Source organism: Pristis pectinata, chromosome 19, assembly GCF_009764475.1.
Source record: "Pristis pectinata isolate sPriPec2 chromosome 19, sPriPec2.1.pri, whole genome shotgun sequence".
NCBI lineage: Eukaryota > Metazoa > Chordata > Chondrichthyes > Rhinopristiformes > Pristidae > Pristis > Pristis pectinata.
Genome location: NC_067423.1, coordinates 10,049,087 through 10,069,275, shown reverse-complemented (window position 1 = coordinate 10,069,275; position 20,189 = coordinate 10,049,087). Strand labels below are relative to the sequence as shown.

General features: G+C 40.5%; 1 protein-coding gene across 2 annotated transcripts in view; it reads left to right on the top strand.

Annotated features, from left to right (window-relative positions):
* usp6nl (USP6 N-terminal like) overlaps positions 1–20,189 on the top strand; it is a 168,580-nt gene that overhangs the window by 86,604 nt on the left and 61,787 nt on the right. For both annotated transcript variants that reach the window (XM_052033929.1, XM_052033928.1), the window contains 2 exons: positions 14,526–14,608; positions 19,087–19,126. In XM_052033929.1, coding sequence (XP_051889889.1) covers positions 14,526–14,608; positions 19,087–19,126 — 123 coding nt within the window. The remainder of the gene's footprint in view (positions 1–14,525; positions 14,609–19,086; positions 19,127–20,189) is intronic.

Genomic DNA, 20,189 nt, shown 5'->3' with positions numbered 1-20,189 from the left:
TTGGTTAAATCTGGGCTTCCTGTGCACATTGGCACCAGAAAGTGCCACTAGCATACAGGGGAGAGTTAATTATCATCTATTTACCTTGTTTATTGGATCATTCATGGGAAGGTGTTGGCCTCCTGGTGCAAATTCTCATAGTTAATTACATTGTTTAAAAAAAAATTAAAAACATACCCTTCTTAAAAACCTGGAATGTCTGAAATAGGATATTGATAGGTTAACCGTGTAGGCAAAGCTCTGACAAATGGAATATTGTATGGAAATTGTCCATTTTGGTAGGAAAAGTAAAGAAGCATATTATCTAAATAGTGAAAGATAAGAGACCTGTGAGATGCAGAAAGATCTGGGTGCCTTAGTGCAGGATTCATAAAAAAGTTAGTATGCAGGTGTAGCAAGTAATCAGAGAAGATAACAACAATGTTATCATTTATTGTGAATGGAATTGAATAGAAATAAATGTAAGGAGGTTATGCTTTAGTTATATTGAACATAGAACGTAGAACAATACAGCACAATACAGGCCCTTCGGCCCACAATGTTGTGCTGACCTTTAAACTATCTGACCTTTAAACTATCTGACCCCTTCCTCCCATATATCCCTCTATTTTAAATTCCTCCATATGCTTATCTAGTAATCTCTTGAATTTGACCAATGTACCTGCCTCCACCACCGCCCCAGGCGGTGCATTCCATGTCCCAACCACTCTCTGGGTTAAAAATCCTCCCTCTGATATCTCCCTTGAACTTCCCACCCATTACTTTAAAGCCATGCCTTCTTGTATTGAGCATTGGTGCCCTGGGAAAGAGGCGCTCTCTGTTGACTCTATCTATTCCTCTTAATATTTTGTACACCTCTATCATGTCTCTTCTCATCCTGCTCTTCTCCAAAGAGTAAACTTCTTCTTCTCCTGCTCATCTCCCTTAGTCTCTGCTCATAATACATACTCTCTAAACCAGGCAGCATCCTGGTAAATTGGGGATTGGTGAGGCCACATCTGGAGCTGCACGTATACTATTGGTCTCTTTTTAAAGTCATGCATTGGAAGCAGTACTAAGAAGGCCTGGATTGGATGAGTTCCCAAGTGTAGAAAGGTTGGACAGGCTGGGCTTGTATTTGCCGGAGCTTAGAAGACGGGTGACTTGATTGAGAAATAAACAGTGCTGAGTGGGCTATTCAGGGTGGAGGATCTAAAACTAGAGTTCACTGATTTAAAATAGTGATTGGGCAAAAATGTTTCTCACAGAGGGTTGTGAATCTTTGAAACTCTCTTCCTCAAAGAGTGGTGGAAGCAAAGTTTTTGAATAGTTTTTTATCAGTATTGGATAAGCAAGGGGGTGAAAGGCTGTCCTGGGCAGATGGGAATATGGAGTTTATTAGTCAGCTCAACCTTGATTTTATTAAATAGCAGAGCAGGCTTAGTGGCCTATTGCTCCAGAGTTGTGTACATGTTTGTTCATAGAGTGCTCTGCTCTTTGTGGCACACAGCTCATTTGTATATCCTTAATCATTATTGTTGATGTGCACTGTGGCTGCTCCTGCTGATGACTTAAGTAGTTCTACATCCTGTTATAGAGCCCTTAAATCATTTCTTTATTTGATTTGTTTTGAGATTAGATGTTGTTGGTATTTCCTGTTGATGGTCTTTATGTTAACAGACGTGTTATTTGTCTTATTCAACTTATTCTAATAAGACAATGTTGCTCTGGTTTAAATTTTTTCCCCTGCATACCAAGCCTGCCCCCTCTCCCTTCCCCACCACCCTGTTCAGCTCCAATATGTGTAAGCGTGGTCATGCAGTAGAGTTTAGTTCTAAGTTTGTTCTTTGGATCTAGAAGCTCATGTTATTTTGGATCACTTCGAACATTTTCTTTTTCATTTATGATTGTGGTTTGATCATTCATGTTGAAAGCACCAATGAAAGGGCACTGATTTAAAGTGATTACTAGTTTCTCCACTGACGTTGCTTGACCTTCTGAGTTTTTCTAGCATTTTCTGATTTTGAGTTTTACATAGTATCTCTGTCAAAATCAGGAATCACTTGTGGATGATTAGGGAAGGGCTGCATTTGAGTTTCAACTTCCATGTTGTTTGTGTGTCTTAGTTAATGCTGCATGAAAAATCCAGATGGTATATTACCAAACTTTGGCAGTCAACCAAAATATTTAAGCTGTTTGCTTATGTGATCCCTGAAAATCCCAACCATCTTCCTCTTCACTAGAAGGGCAATCAGGTACCATTGCCAAGTACCCAAGTGTGGATTATGAGGATCAGTATTGGCCAGGATAAACAATAGGAATATGGAATTGGAATTGGATTATTATTGTCACATATACTGACATACAGTAAAAAGCTTTTAGTTTGTGTGTCCTGCAGACAATTCCATACATTAGTGCATCGAGGTAGTAAAAAGGAAAAACAGAATGCAGAATTTAGTGTTGCAGTTACAGAAAAGGTGCAGTGTGGGTAGACAAATAAAGTGCAAAGGTCACAATGAGGTAGATTTGGAGATCAAGAGTTCATCTTTTAGTGTATGAGAGGTCTGTTCAAGAGTCTGATAACAGCAGGGTAGAAGCTGTCTTTGAGCCTGATGGTATGTGCTCTCAATGAGAGCAAGGCTGAGCTTAGCTGCTCTGAGTCGTGGCTCATCTGATCTCTTCACAGAAAAGGTTTAGTAAGGAAATTGGTGGAATGCATGCTAATGGACAATACGGATGTTCCCAAACCAGAAACCATGGAGGAACCAGGAGATCCATTCCCTACTGAAGTTGAGAACTGCAGCATTCAAATCGGGTGACCCTGACCTTTACAAGAAATTGAGGTACAACCTCCATAAAGCTATCAGAGATGCCAAGAGACAATACTAGTCCAAAGTCAAGAACCAGACCAGCTGCCAGTTGTGGCAGGGCTTACATGCTATAACGGGCTTCAAAACAAAGTCGGGCAGCATCGCCAACAACAGTGCATCCCTTCCTGATGAGCTTAACGCATTCTATGCACGTTTTGAACAGAAGGGGATTGGATTGTCACCACCCACCCTGACAGCCTCCAATGCACCTGAAGCCGTGGTCACCATTGAGGACGTAAGATCAGTCTTCCGGAGAGTGAACCTGTGGAAAGCATCTGGCCCAGATGGTGTCCCTGGCCGTGTCCTCAGCTATTGTGCTGATCAGCTGGTGAGGGTACTTGCAGACATACTTAACCTCTCCCTGCTTCAATCTGCAGTTCCCACCTGTTTTAAAAAGACCACTATCATCCCAGTACACAAGAACAACAAGGTTCCATGCCTTAATGACTCCCGACCGGTGGCTCTGACATCGACCATCATGAAGTCTTCGAGAGGCTGGTCATGGCACACATTAACTCCAACCTCCCAGAAAATCTCGACCCACTGCAATTTGCCGACTGCCGAAACAGGTCTATATTGGATGCCATCTCTCTGGCCCTACACTCATCTCTGGAACACCTGGACAGTAAATACACTTATGTTACACTATTGTTTATTGACTATAGCTTCACTTTCAATACTGTAATTCCATGCAAACTTATCACCAAACTCCAAGACCTGGGACTCAACACCTCCCTCTGCAACTGGATCCTTGACTTTCTGACCAACAGACTACAATCAGTGAGGACAGGCAGCAACACCTCAAGCATGATTATTCTCAACACTGGTACCCCACAAGGCTGCGTCCTCAGCCCCCTACTCTACTCCCTATATACTCATGACTGTGTGGCTAGATTATGCTCTCACTCCATCTACAAGTTTGCAGATGGTACCACTGTAGTGGGCCCTATCTCAAATAATGATGAGTTAGAGTACAGGAAGGAGATAGAGAGTTTAGTGACATGGTGTCATGACAACAACTTTTCCCTCAATGTCAGCAAAATGGAAGAGTTGGTCATTGACTTCAGGAAAGGGGACGGTGCACACACACCTGTCTACATCAATGGTACTGAGGTTGAGAGCTTCAAGTTCTGAGAAGTGAACATCACCAATAGGCTGTCCTGGACCAACCATGTAGATGCCACAGCCAAGAAAGCCCACCAGCGCCTCTACTTCCTCAGGAGGCTAAAGAAATTTGGCATGTCCCCTTTGACGCTCACCAACTTTTATTGATGCACCATAGAAAGCATGCTATCTGGATGCATCATGGCTCGGTATGGCTCTGTCTGTGACCGCAAGAAACTGCAGAGAGTTGTGGACACAGCCCAGCACATCACGGAAACCAGCCTCCCCTCCATGGACTCTGTCTATACCTCTCACTGCCTTGGTAAAGCAGCCAGCATAATCAAAGACTCCACCCACCCAGGACATTCTCTCTTCTCCCCTCTCCCATCAGGCAGGAGCCTGAGGGCACGTACCACCTGGCTCAAGGGCAGCTTCTATCCTGCTTTTATAAGACTATTGAATGGTTCCCTTATACGATGAGATGGACTCTTGACCTCACAATCTACCTTAGAATCATAGAACCGTACAGCACAATACAGGCCCTTCGGCCCACAATGTTGTGCCGACCTTTAAACCTCGCCTAAGACTATCTAACCCCTTCCTCCCACATATCCCTCCATTTTAAATTCCTCCATATGCTTACCTAACAATCTCTTGAATTTGACCAATATACCTGCCTCCACCACCACCCCAGGCAGCGCATTCCATGCCCCAACCACTCCCTGGGTAAAAAAAACCTCCCTTGAATTTCCCACCCATTACTTTAAAGCCATGCCCTCTTGTATTGAGCATTGGTGCCCTGGGAAAGAGGCACTGGCTGTCTACTCTATCGGTTCCTCTTAATATTTTGTATACCACTATCATGTCTCCTCTCATCCTCCTCTCCAAAGAGTAAAGTCCTAGCTCCCTTAGTCTCTCCTTGTTATGATCTTGCACCTTATTGTCTCCCTGCACTGCACTTCCCTGCAGCTGTTACACTTTACTCTGTATTCTGTAATTGTTTTTACCCTGTACTACCTCAATGCACTGTGTAGTGAATTGATCTGTACGAACAGTGTGAAAGACAAGTTTTTCACTGTACCTCGGTACAAGTGACAATAATAAACCAATACCTGTTTGCTTGGGTGCTAGCAAGAAGGTTGATACTGTGCTTGGCATAGCAATCACTTAGTTGGCCTGCATTGGATACTTTCCATAACTCTGTTGCAGGAATCAGTGCAAAAACTCAAAATGCATTTCCCCCAAAGCTGTTCTTCAGCAAAAAGAATTGTGATGGAGAAATACCTAGAGTATTTGGGCTATATTATTCTGAATGTAATAATAAGATTTAATGGTTGTCAGCATCATACGCAAAAGGTACAGTGACTTAAGATGAAGAGCAAGTTCATGGTTGAACAGAGACATTGTAAAGTTGCTGTTTGCTGATGTGCTGCTCATCAATAAATTTTTCAAAAATGGCATCCTGCTTTCAATGTTACGATTGAAGTGCATTTGATTAGGGTCCAGTTGCTGTATTTGCATGGTAAATATGAGCCAAATGTGCTCCAAGTTGTCGAGGCATTATGAGTCCAAGTATTGGTATTGGTTTACTATTGTCACTTGTACCGAGGTACAGTGAAAAACTTGTCTTGCATACCAATCGTACATTACACAGTGCAGTTACATTGAGTTATGAAGTGTGATGTGTTCTTTACTGTCGATCATCAACTTCTCTGGCACTGAAAATTATTTTTATCGAGTCTCAATTTTTTATACTTTTATGGTGGCATCTTTTCAAAAAAATGTGAAATAATATTTTAATATTTTTATGTATGTTTCTGTTTTTCACTTCTCAGTCTGATTTTTCTATTCTCTTTCTGTACTGGATTTTGCCATCGAGTTCACCCACTCTAATTCGTACTGTCTTTGCTATCGTTGTGATTTTTTTCATAACCCTTTGATCTAATGGAGTTGCACATTTTGCTTGTCCAGTTCACTCAGGTCCTAGATACATGTTTCCCATGTTGAGGGATTACCAAATTGTGAACCAGTTAGACTTGGATTGATATATCATCAGATGTCTTGGTTTAGCAAAAGTTATTCTATTATTTCTGAATTCCTCTCCCAATACATGTCATATTCAGATTTGAACAGATGATATTGCTGCCTTTCTTCCAACTTTGGGTCAAATCCTGCATTTTCCTACCTAATGTCATTGTGTTGCAGAAACACAAGGAGTGGACCTCCATCATCTTTACAGATTATGTGGAGAGGAACAACGGATTGTTATTGTCTCCATCATCCAAATGAATATGTGAAAAGACAGGATGTGAAAATAGGATGCACATTTGCATCATTCCTGCCTCTGCGACCATTTGCAGGATTTTTAGACAATGTATTACAATTATGAATCAACCATTGTTAAGCCTTTTAACAATTAACAATTTATTCAGCGTAATCTTGTGGACAGCATCTTAACGTCAACAGTATTTCTTAGAACTATAATTGATGAGGTTTATTATAAAACAAACCTTTTATCCAACATGTGAGGAAAATGATGAATACCATTTAAATTCTCGCTTCAGGTGTAGATGTGGCGAACAAGAACAGCTTTTAATATTCTGCCCCAATTGCCCTTGTGAAGGTGGTGATGAGCTGCCGCCTTGAACCTCTGCTGTCCATGTGGTCAGAGAATTCTTACTGTGTTGCTGGCTAAAAGTTGTAGGATTTTGACTCTGTAACCATGAAGGAATGGTGATGCATTTCCAAACTGATGATAAATGACTTAGATGGGAACCTGCAGGTGGTAATGTTTTGGGAAGTGGAACTAACAGGTTTGAAAATTGTTGCCAAAGAAACTTTCTCAGTTATTACAATGCATTTAGTAGTTGGTTTGCCAAGCAATCAGGGTGTGATGGTGGTGGATATAGTAATTGTTTAGTATGGTAGCTTTATGCTGTGTAATGTTCAGCTTCTTGAATGTATTTGGAATAAACTATGGTATACCTTGCACACGTTTGGAAGCCTTTGAGTTAGGAGAGAAGTCAGTTGAAGATCCAATGTCTGATCTGTTCATTCTGCATTTGTGGCTGGCTAATGGAGACTGCCAAGAATGTTCATGGTTGGGGATTTGGTGAAGGCTATTCTATTAAAAGTCCAGGAAAGGTGTGTTGCGTGTGATCATTATCTGGCATTTTTGTGGCACAACTGTTACTTCCCACTTATCTGTCCTTGTTCAGATGTTCTCTGGCACACAAAATCCTGAAGAGTAGCAACTGTAACTGCAGAAACAAAAATTGTCATGAGAAATTTCCCCAAGATGCCCTTTAACTTAAAAATTCAATACTATATTCATCTAAATGTACTCTTAATGTCAAGAGATGAAATTCTGCTCTTTGCTCCGTACTTGGATAATGGGCTGTTACGAGTCAGTAGCAACTGGTCATGGTGAAACCCAAACAGAACATCATTGAGCAGGTTGTTGATGAGTAAGTGCTGCTTGTTATCACTAACAATGAAACTTCTCATCACATTACTGATTGAGAGTAGAATGCTGGGTGAGTCATTGATCAGACTGGATTTATCCTGGATTTTTCTTCAGAGCACGACATATTTGGGCAATTTTCCAGATTGTTACATATACATCAGTGTTGTTGCTGTGTTGAAACAGCTTGATGAGAGCTGTATGTTATCCCAAAACAAATATCTCATCACTACAACCAGAAGTTTCAGGGTTCACAGTTTTTGTTATATTGTTGTGTAATGAATCAGATGTACTGAAGGCTGGTTTCTGTGCTGGAAACTGGCTCCTGCACTGTGGGGATTTATAGCGGCAACTGAGATGCATCATCCTCTTGGTGAACCTGGCTGGAGATGGATACAAACATTGACATGCTGTGGTCTGCCATCATTGAGTATCAGGATCGTCACAGGGCTCCCCTCCCCGTCTCCATTAATCGTCACCCAGCATTAAAGGGTGGCACGGTAGCGTAGTGGTTAGCGTAACACTATTACCGTGCCAGCGATCGGGGTTCAATTCCTGCCGCTGTCTGTAAGGAGCTTGTATGTTCTCCCCGTGACTGCATTGGTTTCCTCCGGGTGCTCCGGTTTCCTCCCACATTCCAAAAAGACGTACGGGTTTGTAGGTTAATATGGGTGTAATTGGGCGGCACGGGCTCATTGGGTCAGAAGGGCCTGTTACCATGCTTTATAAATATATTAAAAAACACGATGTATGGAGACTCCAACGTTTTGATATTATCCTCTAGGTTGTGAGATTGCTTAGTCGTCCGTCCACGGCCAGCTGCTTTTGCTGTTGACCTTATGTGTAGCCCTGCATTGAATAAGCAGTAGAGTGAAGTTTAAACAAATGATGCTATTCCTTTTAAGAATTGCTAACACTCTATGGCTTAAAGACCAGGAACTGTAGTCCCACTGCCCTGAAGCATAACTATCGCATTCCACTAAGAGATATCTGTCAGGGCTAACTTCCTTACTGCTGCGAATAACTCTCTTTTATTTGTGATCTAATGCAGAAAAATTGTTGTACTAATAGAAGGAAAACCTGATAAGTGTTACTTCACTTCAAAGGAATGTTGCATGTTACTGTGACCTCATTAATCCATAAAAGGGCATTAATAGCAGGCCCATGAAACTAGAACTAATTCAGGAAATGTCTTTGTTTACGATCTAAATGCTGGTGTGCAACATACACCAGCATAAAAGGTCTCTTGCTAAATTCTGGAAGAAGGGTTCTGATTTATTTTTTTCCCCAAGGTTAGATTTGGAAAAGGATATTTCATTCACAAAAAGCTAAATAACTGAGATATACTTAAAAGAAACTTTTGTTGAGAAATCTAGTATTGATTATCATTTTTAATTTCCTTTGAACTAAGCACTTGATCGGCATTTCATTGGAAGTTAAGAGTTGACCACATTACTGCGTCTGAAAGCAGATTTAGGTCACATAGGTAAAAATGTCAGAATTCCTCCTTTGAATATATGAGCAAACAGGATGGGTTTTTACAGCAAACGCTGATTTAATTTTCAGTACTACTGAAATGACCTATTGTAGATTATGTAATTAACAACTTCCTTGTGGTACTTTGAACTCGTGCTTTGAAATTGTTTGTAAAGATCTCTGGAACACTAGCACAGTAACATAACTCCATGTTACCTGGCTGCTGTGTTTGTGGGGCTTTGCAGATCCAACTGAAATATTCATAATTCACCACTATAAACTGGAGCTGGCTGGGTGAGGAGAAAACTGACTGAACAAAACCAGCAAGTTGAGTTATTACTCATTTTAAATTGGACGTCCAGATATTAAATGCTGGACAATGGGACTATGGTTCCATGCAGAGCCTGGCTGCCCTATTCAATCGCATTCACTGTGTGTCGGGCATGGATCAGGGGCATAATCTGACAAAACGTGGAATAAGTTGGGGCCGTACCCTGCCATCTGGCACAGAATCCCATCCAGATCATGATGATCTACCTGGCATCATTGCATGTGAACTGTGCAGCCAAGACACACCCTGCACACTCTGCCAATGGTTGTGTTGGGTAGGGGGGATAAAACTGTAAGTAACTGATGGAGACACGAGATCGCAGGCCCTGGAATTGTTGATATTTTGGGTCGAAAACCGGCATCAGGGTTTTCACTTGAAACATCCCGCTGCAGGGTTTCAACCTGAAATGTTGACAATTCCTTTCCTTCCACAGATGCTGCTCAACCCGTTGAGTTCCTCCAGCAGATAGTTACTTGCAGCAACAAACTAAGCTCAGTCCAGGACAAATGTGATTGGGTTCGGGCCAGGTATCACTTGCATATCCGAGCAGGGAAAAGTTAATATTCTCTGCGCATTGCAGGGTTTGTTTTGCAGCTTTGAGCAGCTCTCAGCTGAATCAAAATTGCACCATTGAGAAATAAAGGACTGCAGATGTTGGAATCTAGATGAAAAACACAATGATGCTGGAGGAACTCAGCAGGCCAGGCAGCATCCATGGAGAAAAGCAGGCGGTCAACGTTTCGGGTCAGGACCCTTCTTCGGGACTGAAGATAGGGAAAAGGGAAGCCCAACATATTGGAGGGAAAAGCAGAGCAGTGATAGGTGGACAAAAGAGGGGAGGTGGGGTGGGCACAAGGTGGTGATGGGTAGATGCAGATAAGAGATAGAGATAGGCAGGTGAGGGGGAGGAGGGGAGAGCAGATCCATCAGGGGATGGGTCAAAGGTAAGAAGAGAGAGGAAAAAAGCTAGGAAAGGGAAGAAGAGAAGAAGCATGGTGGTGGGGGTGGTGTTACCTAAAATGGGAGAATTCAATGTTCATGCCATTAGGCTGCAAGGTTCCAAGACGGAAAATGAGGTGCTGGTCCTCCAGTTTGCGTTTGGAATTCTCCTGGCAGTGGAGAAGGCCGAGGACTGACATATCAGTGATAGTGTAGCACCAAAGTGGCAGCTTAAAGTCTTTTGTCCTCTAACAGCGAGAAACATAGGTAAATATATCATGCTCATTCACCTAGACAGCTCATTGATGCTTTTTACAACGAGGAGCAGCATAGTGCTTGAACTGCCTGTGTGCATTGCCCTTGTTACCTTGCTTGTTGCGTTCCTGTACATTCATTACCAAAGGATTTGTGGAATGTAGCTAGAGTATTAAAGGCATCCATGAAAAGTTGTACAGGAGATGGATTGCCTCTGCAATAGGATGGTTTAAGTTAAGACATCTGGCGGTTTGCCGCAGCTTTTCTGCCCTCCTCCCAAATACAAAGTTGAGGCATCTGAAAAGGAGTCTGCATTAGATTGTCTATAGTATTTGGAGAGTCCACATCAAAGAGCAGCTTTGCTCACAGCTTTGCTGCCATGCCTGTTTAACTAAAGAAGTCGGTCAACCATTTAATCTGCCAATGTTATCACTTTGTCCACCCATAGTATTTCCATTCTTGAGGTGCAGTGGTAGTGCAGCAGTTGTTTCCGAACAAGTAATTCAGAATCCTGGGCAAATAATCCAGAGAGTTCAGATCCCACCATGGCAACTGTGGAGTTTAAGTTTAGTGATCTGGAATTTGGAAAAAAAGGATCAGTTAAAAACCCATCTGTTTAATAATGTCCTTCAGAAGGAAAATCTTCCATTTTTAACTGGTTTGGCCTATATGTGATTCCAGACCCACTGTGACAATGTTGAAACAGAAAAAGACGTCCTGATGGACTACCTGACAACCTCACATAACATTACTCCTAGCGCAGTGACATCTAAATTGAGAGAGCTAACTCACGGACTTGTCAAGTGACAACCTGACATCATTGTACTCATAAAATCATATCTTAAGGACAACATACCAGACTTCTCTATCAAAATCCCTGGTTCACCTTGTCCCATCTGCAGGACATGCTCGCCAGCTCAGGCGGCACAGAGGCTGGAATGATGGACAGGATGGAGTAATGCTGGCAGTCCTCAATATATTAGCTTCAGACTGCTTGAAGTCTCATCAGGACAAAGAAAGCTTGTAAAGATGAGACTGAAGCATTCACATTCAGCCTGGATGATCTACATCCTTCTGAGATTCCCATCATCTGGCATGTTGAAAATGAAGATGTTATCGGGAGCTTCCTTTTTTTTTAAACTGAAGACCACTGCTCCAGAACTACCCACACCTCAAACCAAGTTGCTCCAGTACCAGTGAACACAGACATCTACTCAACAATATAGACTTTCGCCGAGGTATGACTTGTTTACATAAAACAGGACATATCCAGTCGAGCTATTTACCTTACAATGTATCTACCCTTAAATATTAGTAAAGTGATGAAAGGTGTTGTTGGCAGTGCTGTAAAATACTACTCACTCACCAACAACCTGCTCCCTGATGCTCAGTTTAGGATTTATCAGGACCATTTGGCTGCACACCTCATCCAGAACCTTGTTTCAAACATCAACCAAAGAGCTGAATACCTGAGGTGAGATGAGAGTGACTGGTCTGGACATCAAGGCAGCATTTAACCAAGTGTGGTATCAAGGACCCATGGTAAAACTTGAAGTCAGCGAGCATCAAGGGAAAAACACTAACAGTCGGAGCCATTGCTTGCACAAAGGAAAATGGGAGGCTAATCATCCTAGCCCCAGGACATCGTTGCCCAGAGGCTCTCAGGTCAGTGTCCTTGGCCCAACCATCTTCAGCTCCTGCCTTGATAGGTTTCCTTCCACCATAAGGTCAAACATGAGGATGTTCTCTAATAATTACACCATGTTCATTTGCTATGGTACAAGAAGTGAAACAGCCAATTGCCTGCACCAAGAGCTTGAAAATATTTAGGCATGGACTGATAAGTGGTAAGTCACGTTCATTCCAAAAGGTGCTAGGCAATAGCAGTCTCCAATAAGAGAGAGTGAAATTGCCTATCCTGAACATTCAAAGGCATTGCCAGTGCAATGTTCCCCACCAGCAACATCCTGGGGTCACCACTGACTGGAATTTAACTGGACAAGCTGCATAAATGGAGCACTAGAAAATGTGATCACAGACTGTGTATTCTGCAATGAGTGACTCATCTCTGGATGCTCCAAAGTCTTTCCCCCATCCCTAAGGCACATCAGAAGTATGATGGGATTATCTCCACTCACCTGGATGAGTACAGATCCAACAACACTCAAGAAGTTCTCAGGTCCATCCAGGAGAAAACAGCACACTCAATTGGTATTCCATTTTACAGACTGCCAACAACAATCATTTCCTCCGCCACTGACACATAATGGCTGCACTGCATGCCATCCACAAAATTCACAGTAGCTGCTTGCCTAGGCTACCCTGACAGCATCTCTCATACTGTGATATCTACCATGTAGGTATTGTCTCCTACAGTTACCTTCTGAGTTTGGCCTGAACCCATTGGATGAGAAAAATCAGTTAAGAATCACAGATAGGAGAATATGGAAGAAAAATGATAGGAAGGTAAAATATGGAAGTAATAACTGGGAGGTGGTGTAAATTTGTACATGGCTGGGAACTTAACATTCCTGGTTCCAAAATTTTCCAAAGAGTTAAAGGAAGAAAAAGAAAGAGTGATAAAGTACTCTGTCACACGATGGGATATAGTTATATTAAGAGTGCTGGCAAAACAGAATGAGTATGGGCAAAGATACGGGAGAATAATGCAAGATGACAAAGAGCCATGATGAAGCAAAACTAGAGTGCTGCAGACAGGCCAATGGGATGTGCAGAAACAACAAGGTGGTGACTTCGATTTTAGATATCAGAGCATTGGCCAGACTGAAGATAATGCATTTGACTCGAGTGTGAATTGCTGCTTAAATGTATTTAGGATTGATTCCTGGATCAATAAGTTTCCGGTGAACAAGAAAGGGAAGCTGGTTGAATTTAGTTCTGGAACATAAAGTGGAACAAGTAATTGATGTGAGAAACAGAAGAAAACAGAAAAATTCTGATAACGGCACAAGCAATCTAAGAATAGTGAATGATAACCAAGTATCAAAAATAAATATTTCACACAGGAAAGTGTGATAAATTCAGATAAATGAAAGGGATCTGTCTCCAGATAATTGGTCAAAAGAAGTTTGCTCATAAGTAAATAGAGCATCATCTGCGACTCTGGAAATAAGATGCATAGAATTCATTCCCACAGAGCAAGTGATGGGTAAATTTATATAGATAATTAACTTTAAATGAAACTTAAGTGAAGGCATATCATTCAAAATTAGGGTAAATATACATAAGGTCATCATGAAAAATACAACTATAGTGGGAATTGAGAAAGAAGATAAGATACGGTATAGTTGATGGAGAAAAGCTAAATCACTATCTCAATTGAAGGCAAAATCAAGGACTTCGATAAGCATGAAAAGTGAGATTTGTTAGGATTCTGTTGCTCAACAGTGAGGGATTGAATGTTTATAGTGGAGGATAGAATCGTGTCAATATGCTGCATTTTATTACAGGTGGTGTAGGAAGAAGCGTGTTGGCAGATTTGTGGAGAATAAAGCAGTCAAACTAAGTAAACCTGTATTCTCTGGTGGCAGCACTATGTGAAGTTTTAGTTATGAACAGAGTGGAGGGATTCATATTATTTTCACTTGGGCTTCTAAGGAGTTAAGATAGAAAAGGGAAAAACTTTCCCTGACAAGTGTCACATTGACATCAATTTAAATTCATTTCCAAGGATGTGATTGAGGTAGAAGCAGTTGAAAGAAGAAATAATTAAAGACGAGGACGTTAAGTAGTGGGGAAGAAATAGGCTCTTTGGATAACTCTTCAAGTTAAAAAATCTAGTGCAGATGCAGGAGCTATGTAAGCTTTAGAAACTTATGTAGCTCCTGCCTTCATGTCAATACAAAGGGAACGGAAAGTCTGGAAGATTTTTTCTTGCTTGTCATCTGTGTTCATGTGCAATGACTGAACCTTCGACATTTCCAGTATTTGTGTTCCATTTATCTTTTGGATTGTAAAGAAACCTAAAAACTAAAAAGACCTTCATGTTTTTGGCAATCCCTTCCCCTTAACCCCAATCTTTTGGAACTAAATGCCAACTCAAGTGCCAGATAACCTCATTGACGACCATGTCTGTTGTTTATTTCAGGGACGGGAAGGAGCAAAGATTGATCCGTGGGAAGATGCAGACTTCCATATTTATAAAATCACTGATCGATTTGGCTTTCTACAGTAAGGCATAAGAGTTCTTTTCAAGCTGTTTGCTTTTCATTTGATGATTAATGCAGAACTATTATTTTTACATAGAAGGGAGTACATTGTCAAAGAAATCATGTAATTCTTCAGGAGCTTAGTATATAGTTCAGTAATTTCTCACAGAGAATACTGGTTTATTTGCAGCTGAGGTCACTAATGCAACATGAATTCTTAGTTAAATCATTGATTTATTCCAAAGAGAACATTTTTATAAAGCACTACATTTCCAATTGAACAGATTTTCTGTTGTGTTTAACTATTGTAAAAACTTCCAGCTTTATTTACATTAATGTGTTTCATTTATTTCAATCGATTTCTGAGTGAAATTAAATACATTTTAAAGGATAAACATATCTAACTAAAAATATGCTTCCCTTAGATTCCCATAATATCCTTTGTTTACTTTTTCTGAAAAGTTGCATGCTTATAAAATCTCATTGCACGTTGTTTTAACTTGTGTTCCCTTTCGAGCTTCAGAGTCGTACTTGATAAAGGGTCTCATTATGCCCTTGCTTACCTGAACCATTTTCCTATCATCTGCCTGGGGATGTGTTTGGGGCATTTAAGTTCAAGTAACAAAATACATCTGGGAATTTAGTGTCCACGAAGATAATAAATCCCCATAAAATACCCATTTAGTTCATCAATATCTTTTGGAGGAAGGAGATCTTCCATTTTTCCCCTCCTCTGGCTTGAATGTGAATTCAGTCACATCCATGTCATAGACTCTCATTGGTTCCCTATCGTGGCTTGAAGCCTCCTGCCAGCAATGCCACATTCTTTGAATGAATTAGATGGCTTTATACAAGGTTAAAAATAGATTTATAATTCCTCGATTTGTTAATTTTCACTCTAACACCATTAACTCTTTGAATATGTGTCCTCAATTTACAAAGCTAGTTTTCTCTGTGAAAACTGTATCATTCCCCACACAGAATGCATTTTGAGTTTCCTTTCCACCATGCCATCTTGGAGATCATAATGCTCCACTTATTATTGTGATTTAAAACAATTTATTTTGTGCATCTTTCAAGATAATAGAAGTCTGAAAATTACACCTCCTCTAAGAAATCACTGCAAGCTATAAGCATTGATACTAACTGAATATAATTGATAGAAGTGAAAAAAGTGAATGTTTGGTGGACATTAGCTATTTGTTAAATCTTGCAACGCAATGTTGTGAACAATCCTTAACAACACTGCCAAATAAAACTTTGTGCCCAAAGTGTTACCTCTGGAAGGTTAAAAAGTGTTTAAAAAGAATGCGGAGATGTTATAATGGAAAGAATAGAAAGTTAACATATAAACATGCAGAAATACAAATTAGGAGCAGTTGTGGGCTACTTGGCTGTCCAGCCTGCTCTGTTACTTAATAAAATCATGAATGATCTGATTGTATTTGCATTTTCATCTACCTATGCTTGCCTTTCATCTATTTATGCCTTAAAAATATTCAATGACTCTGCTTTCACCATTCATTGAGGAAGAGTGTACCAAAGGCTCATGATCCCCAAGACACAAGAAATTGCCTCATTTCTGTCTTGAGTGGGCAATCGCTCTTCTTAAGCAGTAGCCCCTAGTCCTATATTCTCCCACAAAAGAGACATCCTCTCCACATCCATTCTGCAAGGACCCCTCAGGATATTGTATATCTCAATGAAGTCCTCTTTCACTCTTCTGAACTTCAGCAGTTACAAGCCCAGTCTGTCCAACAACCCACCATTTCAGGTGTTAGTTAAGCACATGGTTAGAAGATCCAGATCAATAGCATATATTCCTGGGTTTAATTATCAAGGAAAACGTGAGATCATTATAGCAAAGCTTGAAAGAGCATGAGGCAGGTAATGGAACTTCTGAACATGCTGATTAAACCCGTTTAAAAGCTTTAAGAAATGTGGAAACCTGTAGAAAGTTCATCTTGTGGGGGAGACAGCAAGTACAGATACTGAGGCAGCAGAAGGTTTTTCCAAGGAGCTGAAGTGGGTCATTGAGGAAGGTGGCTGCTCTGCCAAATAAATGCTTACCAAAGATGAGAAAGGGCTGCTTTGCTGGAGGATTTCACATACATTCATCTCAAGGGATGAGAAAATTACTCCAGGTTTTAAGGCAGCCAGAGATCACCTTGCTCTTCTCCTTGGGGTAATGTTGAGGCTGACCATAAATTTAAGCAGCTTTTAGCCTACCATTTTTAAAATTGGAGGTCTCTGAAGGTTTATTTAAAGGTTTATGTTGGCACCGGAAGCGTGGCGACACTTGTGGGCTGCCCCCAGAACATTCTACGCAAAATATGTATTTCACTGTACATGTGACTAATAAAGATCTTATCAATCTTCCAGCAGTGTAGCTATCTACCAAGTAAGTATGTATGACGTTGCTGCTCTTCCATGATTATATTCTGTCCTTTCTCTCCCCCTTCATCGAACAAAATTGTACAAAGTATTAACATGGACAATAGACCCCTTTTCATTGTCGACACTTTCCCTGTTTGACATCGTGGACTTGGCTGAGAACATCCTTGTAGTGTTTATTGCTCTTAATGTCACCTCTTTGTTACAACCATGAACCAGGGTAATATTGCTTCATTCGTTCAAGACTCACTATCTGCAGCACATAATGAGGCGTGACATTCTGGTGTCAAGCGGCAGTGACAAACCCATTAGTCCAGAAATTAGGAAGATGGAAAATATACATTATATCAGTGCCTCTTGTGGTGACATAACCCATGCAACAATGAATGATGTATGGACGAAATTATAGTAAGGGTGTGTGCATGACTCCCATGGGCTTATGAACTTGCAAACTCTTTGTAACGAAAAGCACATTGGCAAATGAAGCTGAGTGTGACAAATTAGACTAAGATGGCTTAGAATAGTTATTGGAATCTCATACCAAAGAGTTTATAAATGAAGAACTGTTAGAACTTGAGCAACAGAGGTGAAGAGTGGAATAAGAAGTCACCGAAGTAACAAAGTGGAAAAAAAGCTCATCACGAAAGGGCTTTTGGAAACATTCTTCCACATTGAACAAGCAATGGCCATCTTCAAAGGCAGCAGTCCCAATATGGAGCACAGTATTAAATACTGCATGATAGAGAATGTTGTGCTTTGTCATGAGGGACTTTATTAAATGAAAATGGGAAAAACTGGCCAGATTTCTGTTGATACCTTCTTCAAGCTTTGTTCATCACCGCCCAAGAGCAGCGACAGGAAGAATCCTCTCGATCAACACGTGAATTCCATCAAGCTCAGATTCACCACCACCATCATCTGGATGCCACTAACAACTCTGTCTCTCAGCTCCCCTGCTGCCACCTCAACCTGCAAAGCCATCACTACTTGCATATGAACATGTAAACAGACAAACTAACAGTAGAGTTGACCCGTCTGTCTATCAAGTCTACTCTGCCATTACTGATCTGTTGTGACCCCAACTCTACGCGTGGTAATCTTTCTCCCCGATGTAATATAATCTGGAAAATGCTGTGCTGTCATGCTAGAATATCACAAATCTATCTACCTGTGCTTCAAAAATATTCAAAGACTTTGTTCCCACCATCTTTAAAGAAGATCATGACGGGTCTTGACAGTGTGGACACCTCTTGTGGGGGTGAGGTCACTGTCTCAAAATAAAGGTTTGCCCATTTAAGACAGATAAAGTAAAATTCTTTCATTGAAAGTCTTGAAAGCCTGTGGAAGCAAAGGTAGGTTTTTGATGAGCATGGTAATGCCAAGTTATCAGAGTTGAGATTGCAGTCAGATCAGTTCTGGACTTATTGAATGGTGGAGTCGGTGCAAGGGGCCAATGGTCTACGAGTGCACTTTGTCATGCTGGCTTCATGTGTTGAGATGGAGGTGGAGGAGGTGAGAGACAAACTTGTCACGAATATTTGGATGATGGTGCTGCTGGTTAATCAGAGCTTGATTGAGCTCATAAAGTTGTTGACGAGGGTTTTTTCTGCGACTCTTCCTGGGTGGTGTACGAATGAGACTTAGAGGTTGTTGATGGACATTTGGATAGTTCTCTATTTAACCTACTGCTAAGGCATTTTGAAGTCATCTTGAAGGATGCACAGAAACGAAACTGGCATGTGAGGAAGTATTACAAATTGCACTGTGGATGGAGCTTCACATGCTTATTGTTAAATTGAAAAAACTCTAAATCAAGGACACATAAGCCAATGATTCACTGGCAGTATAGCGGAAATTTGTAAACCAAACATTGATAAATCATGTAATACTTGTACTACTCTTGTGCAGGTGGTGCATGGAAATAAAACTGTCTTGTATAGAATGCTTGATGCAATAGGTCAAGCCTTTACCCCTTCAATGATTGCTCTTGGCTTAAAAGAGCAGATTATTTTAAAGTGTAAGTGGGGTTAAAAATTTGCATTTGACATTGTTCACACTAGTGAATTATGTTCTGTGGATATGATTGTTATTTTGTTTTGTAAACAGTGAGAAGGAGCTACCAATGCCTGATGCTTTAGAAGAAAGAGTAAGTAAAAACAATATTTCTCTCCAGCAATCCCAAGCAAATGAGGTGGTCTAGGAACTTTTTCTGTAATTAAATTCTTTAGCTAGCAGTAGCAAAAAATTATCAGCACATTCAGAACTTTTCAGTAGTAGGTGCTCATAATTGTGAGTAGTAATTAGTACTTCATTATTATCGTTGACAAAGTAGTCAGGAGATAAATTATTTTTTGATGCCAGGCACTTATAATTCTGTTTATGTCTTATGTTAAGTAATGTGTGGAGTTTATCATGAAGTTATCTTGCTATTAAACTTGACAAATGGGAGTAGACATAAGTTATTTAATTATGTAATTTTGTTTATTAGATTCACTTGTCAGTAAATTATTTTAAGGGGAATTCCTACAATTAGTACATTCCTTTCTCATCCAGAAGTTTCTCACAGTTGTACAGATTCAGTTGCATGATCCATAATTTCACATTATGAACTTCAGCGGGTTTTCTGCAATCTGGTCTCTATGGAACATTTTTTTAAACCAGATGATACGCAACTTTCAAAACAGAGTGATTAAAGATTAGTGATTTTAGAAAATTATCAGTAGTAATTTTAGAAAATTATCAGTAGCTGTGCTATCTCTTGTGCAATAAAACAGTACATAGCTGATCTGCATAAACCAGGCAGGTCCCAGGCTCTGTCTCTTCTCTCTCCCATTAAAAGCACTGTTTTGTTATAGTTGGACACACCATTCTTGATTTATGAAGAGTATAAAAAATCCTGTTATGATTTATTGAATGCCACAGCAGACACAAGGCAAACTGGCCAAAACTAAGGGGATATTCTTGTCAAAAGGGTAGTTCTTAAAGAAGCTCTTTCAGGAAGAGAGGAATTTGAGATGTGAAATAGTTTTGGAAACATTTTCCAAAATGCGAGCCTTCAAAAACAGCTGTCGGTAGTGGGATGAGGTGGGGGAGGAGAGAAAATATGTGAAGGCCAAGAGAAAAAAAAATGAATTGGAGACTTTAAGCAACTATATGACAGGAAAGAAATATGACTGATTGGCAAGTGGAATTCGGTGGGGAATAGGATA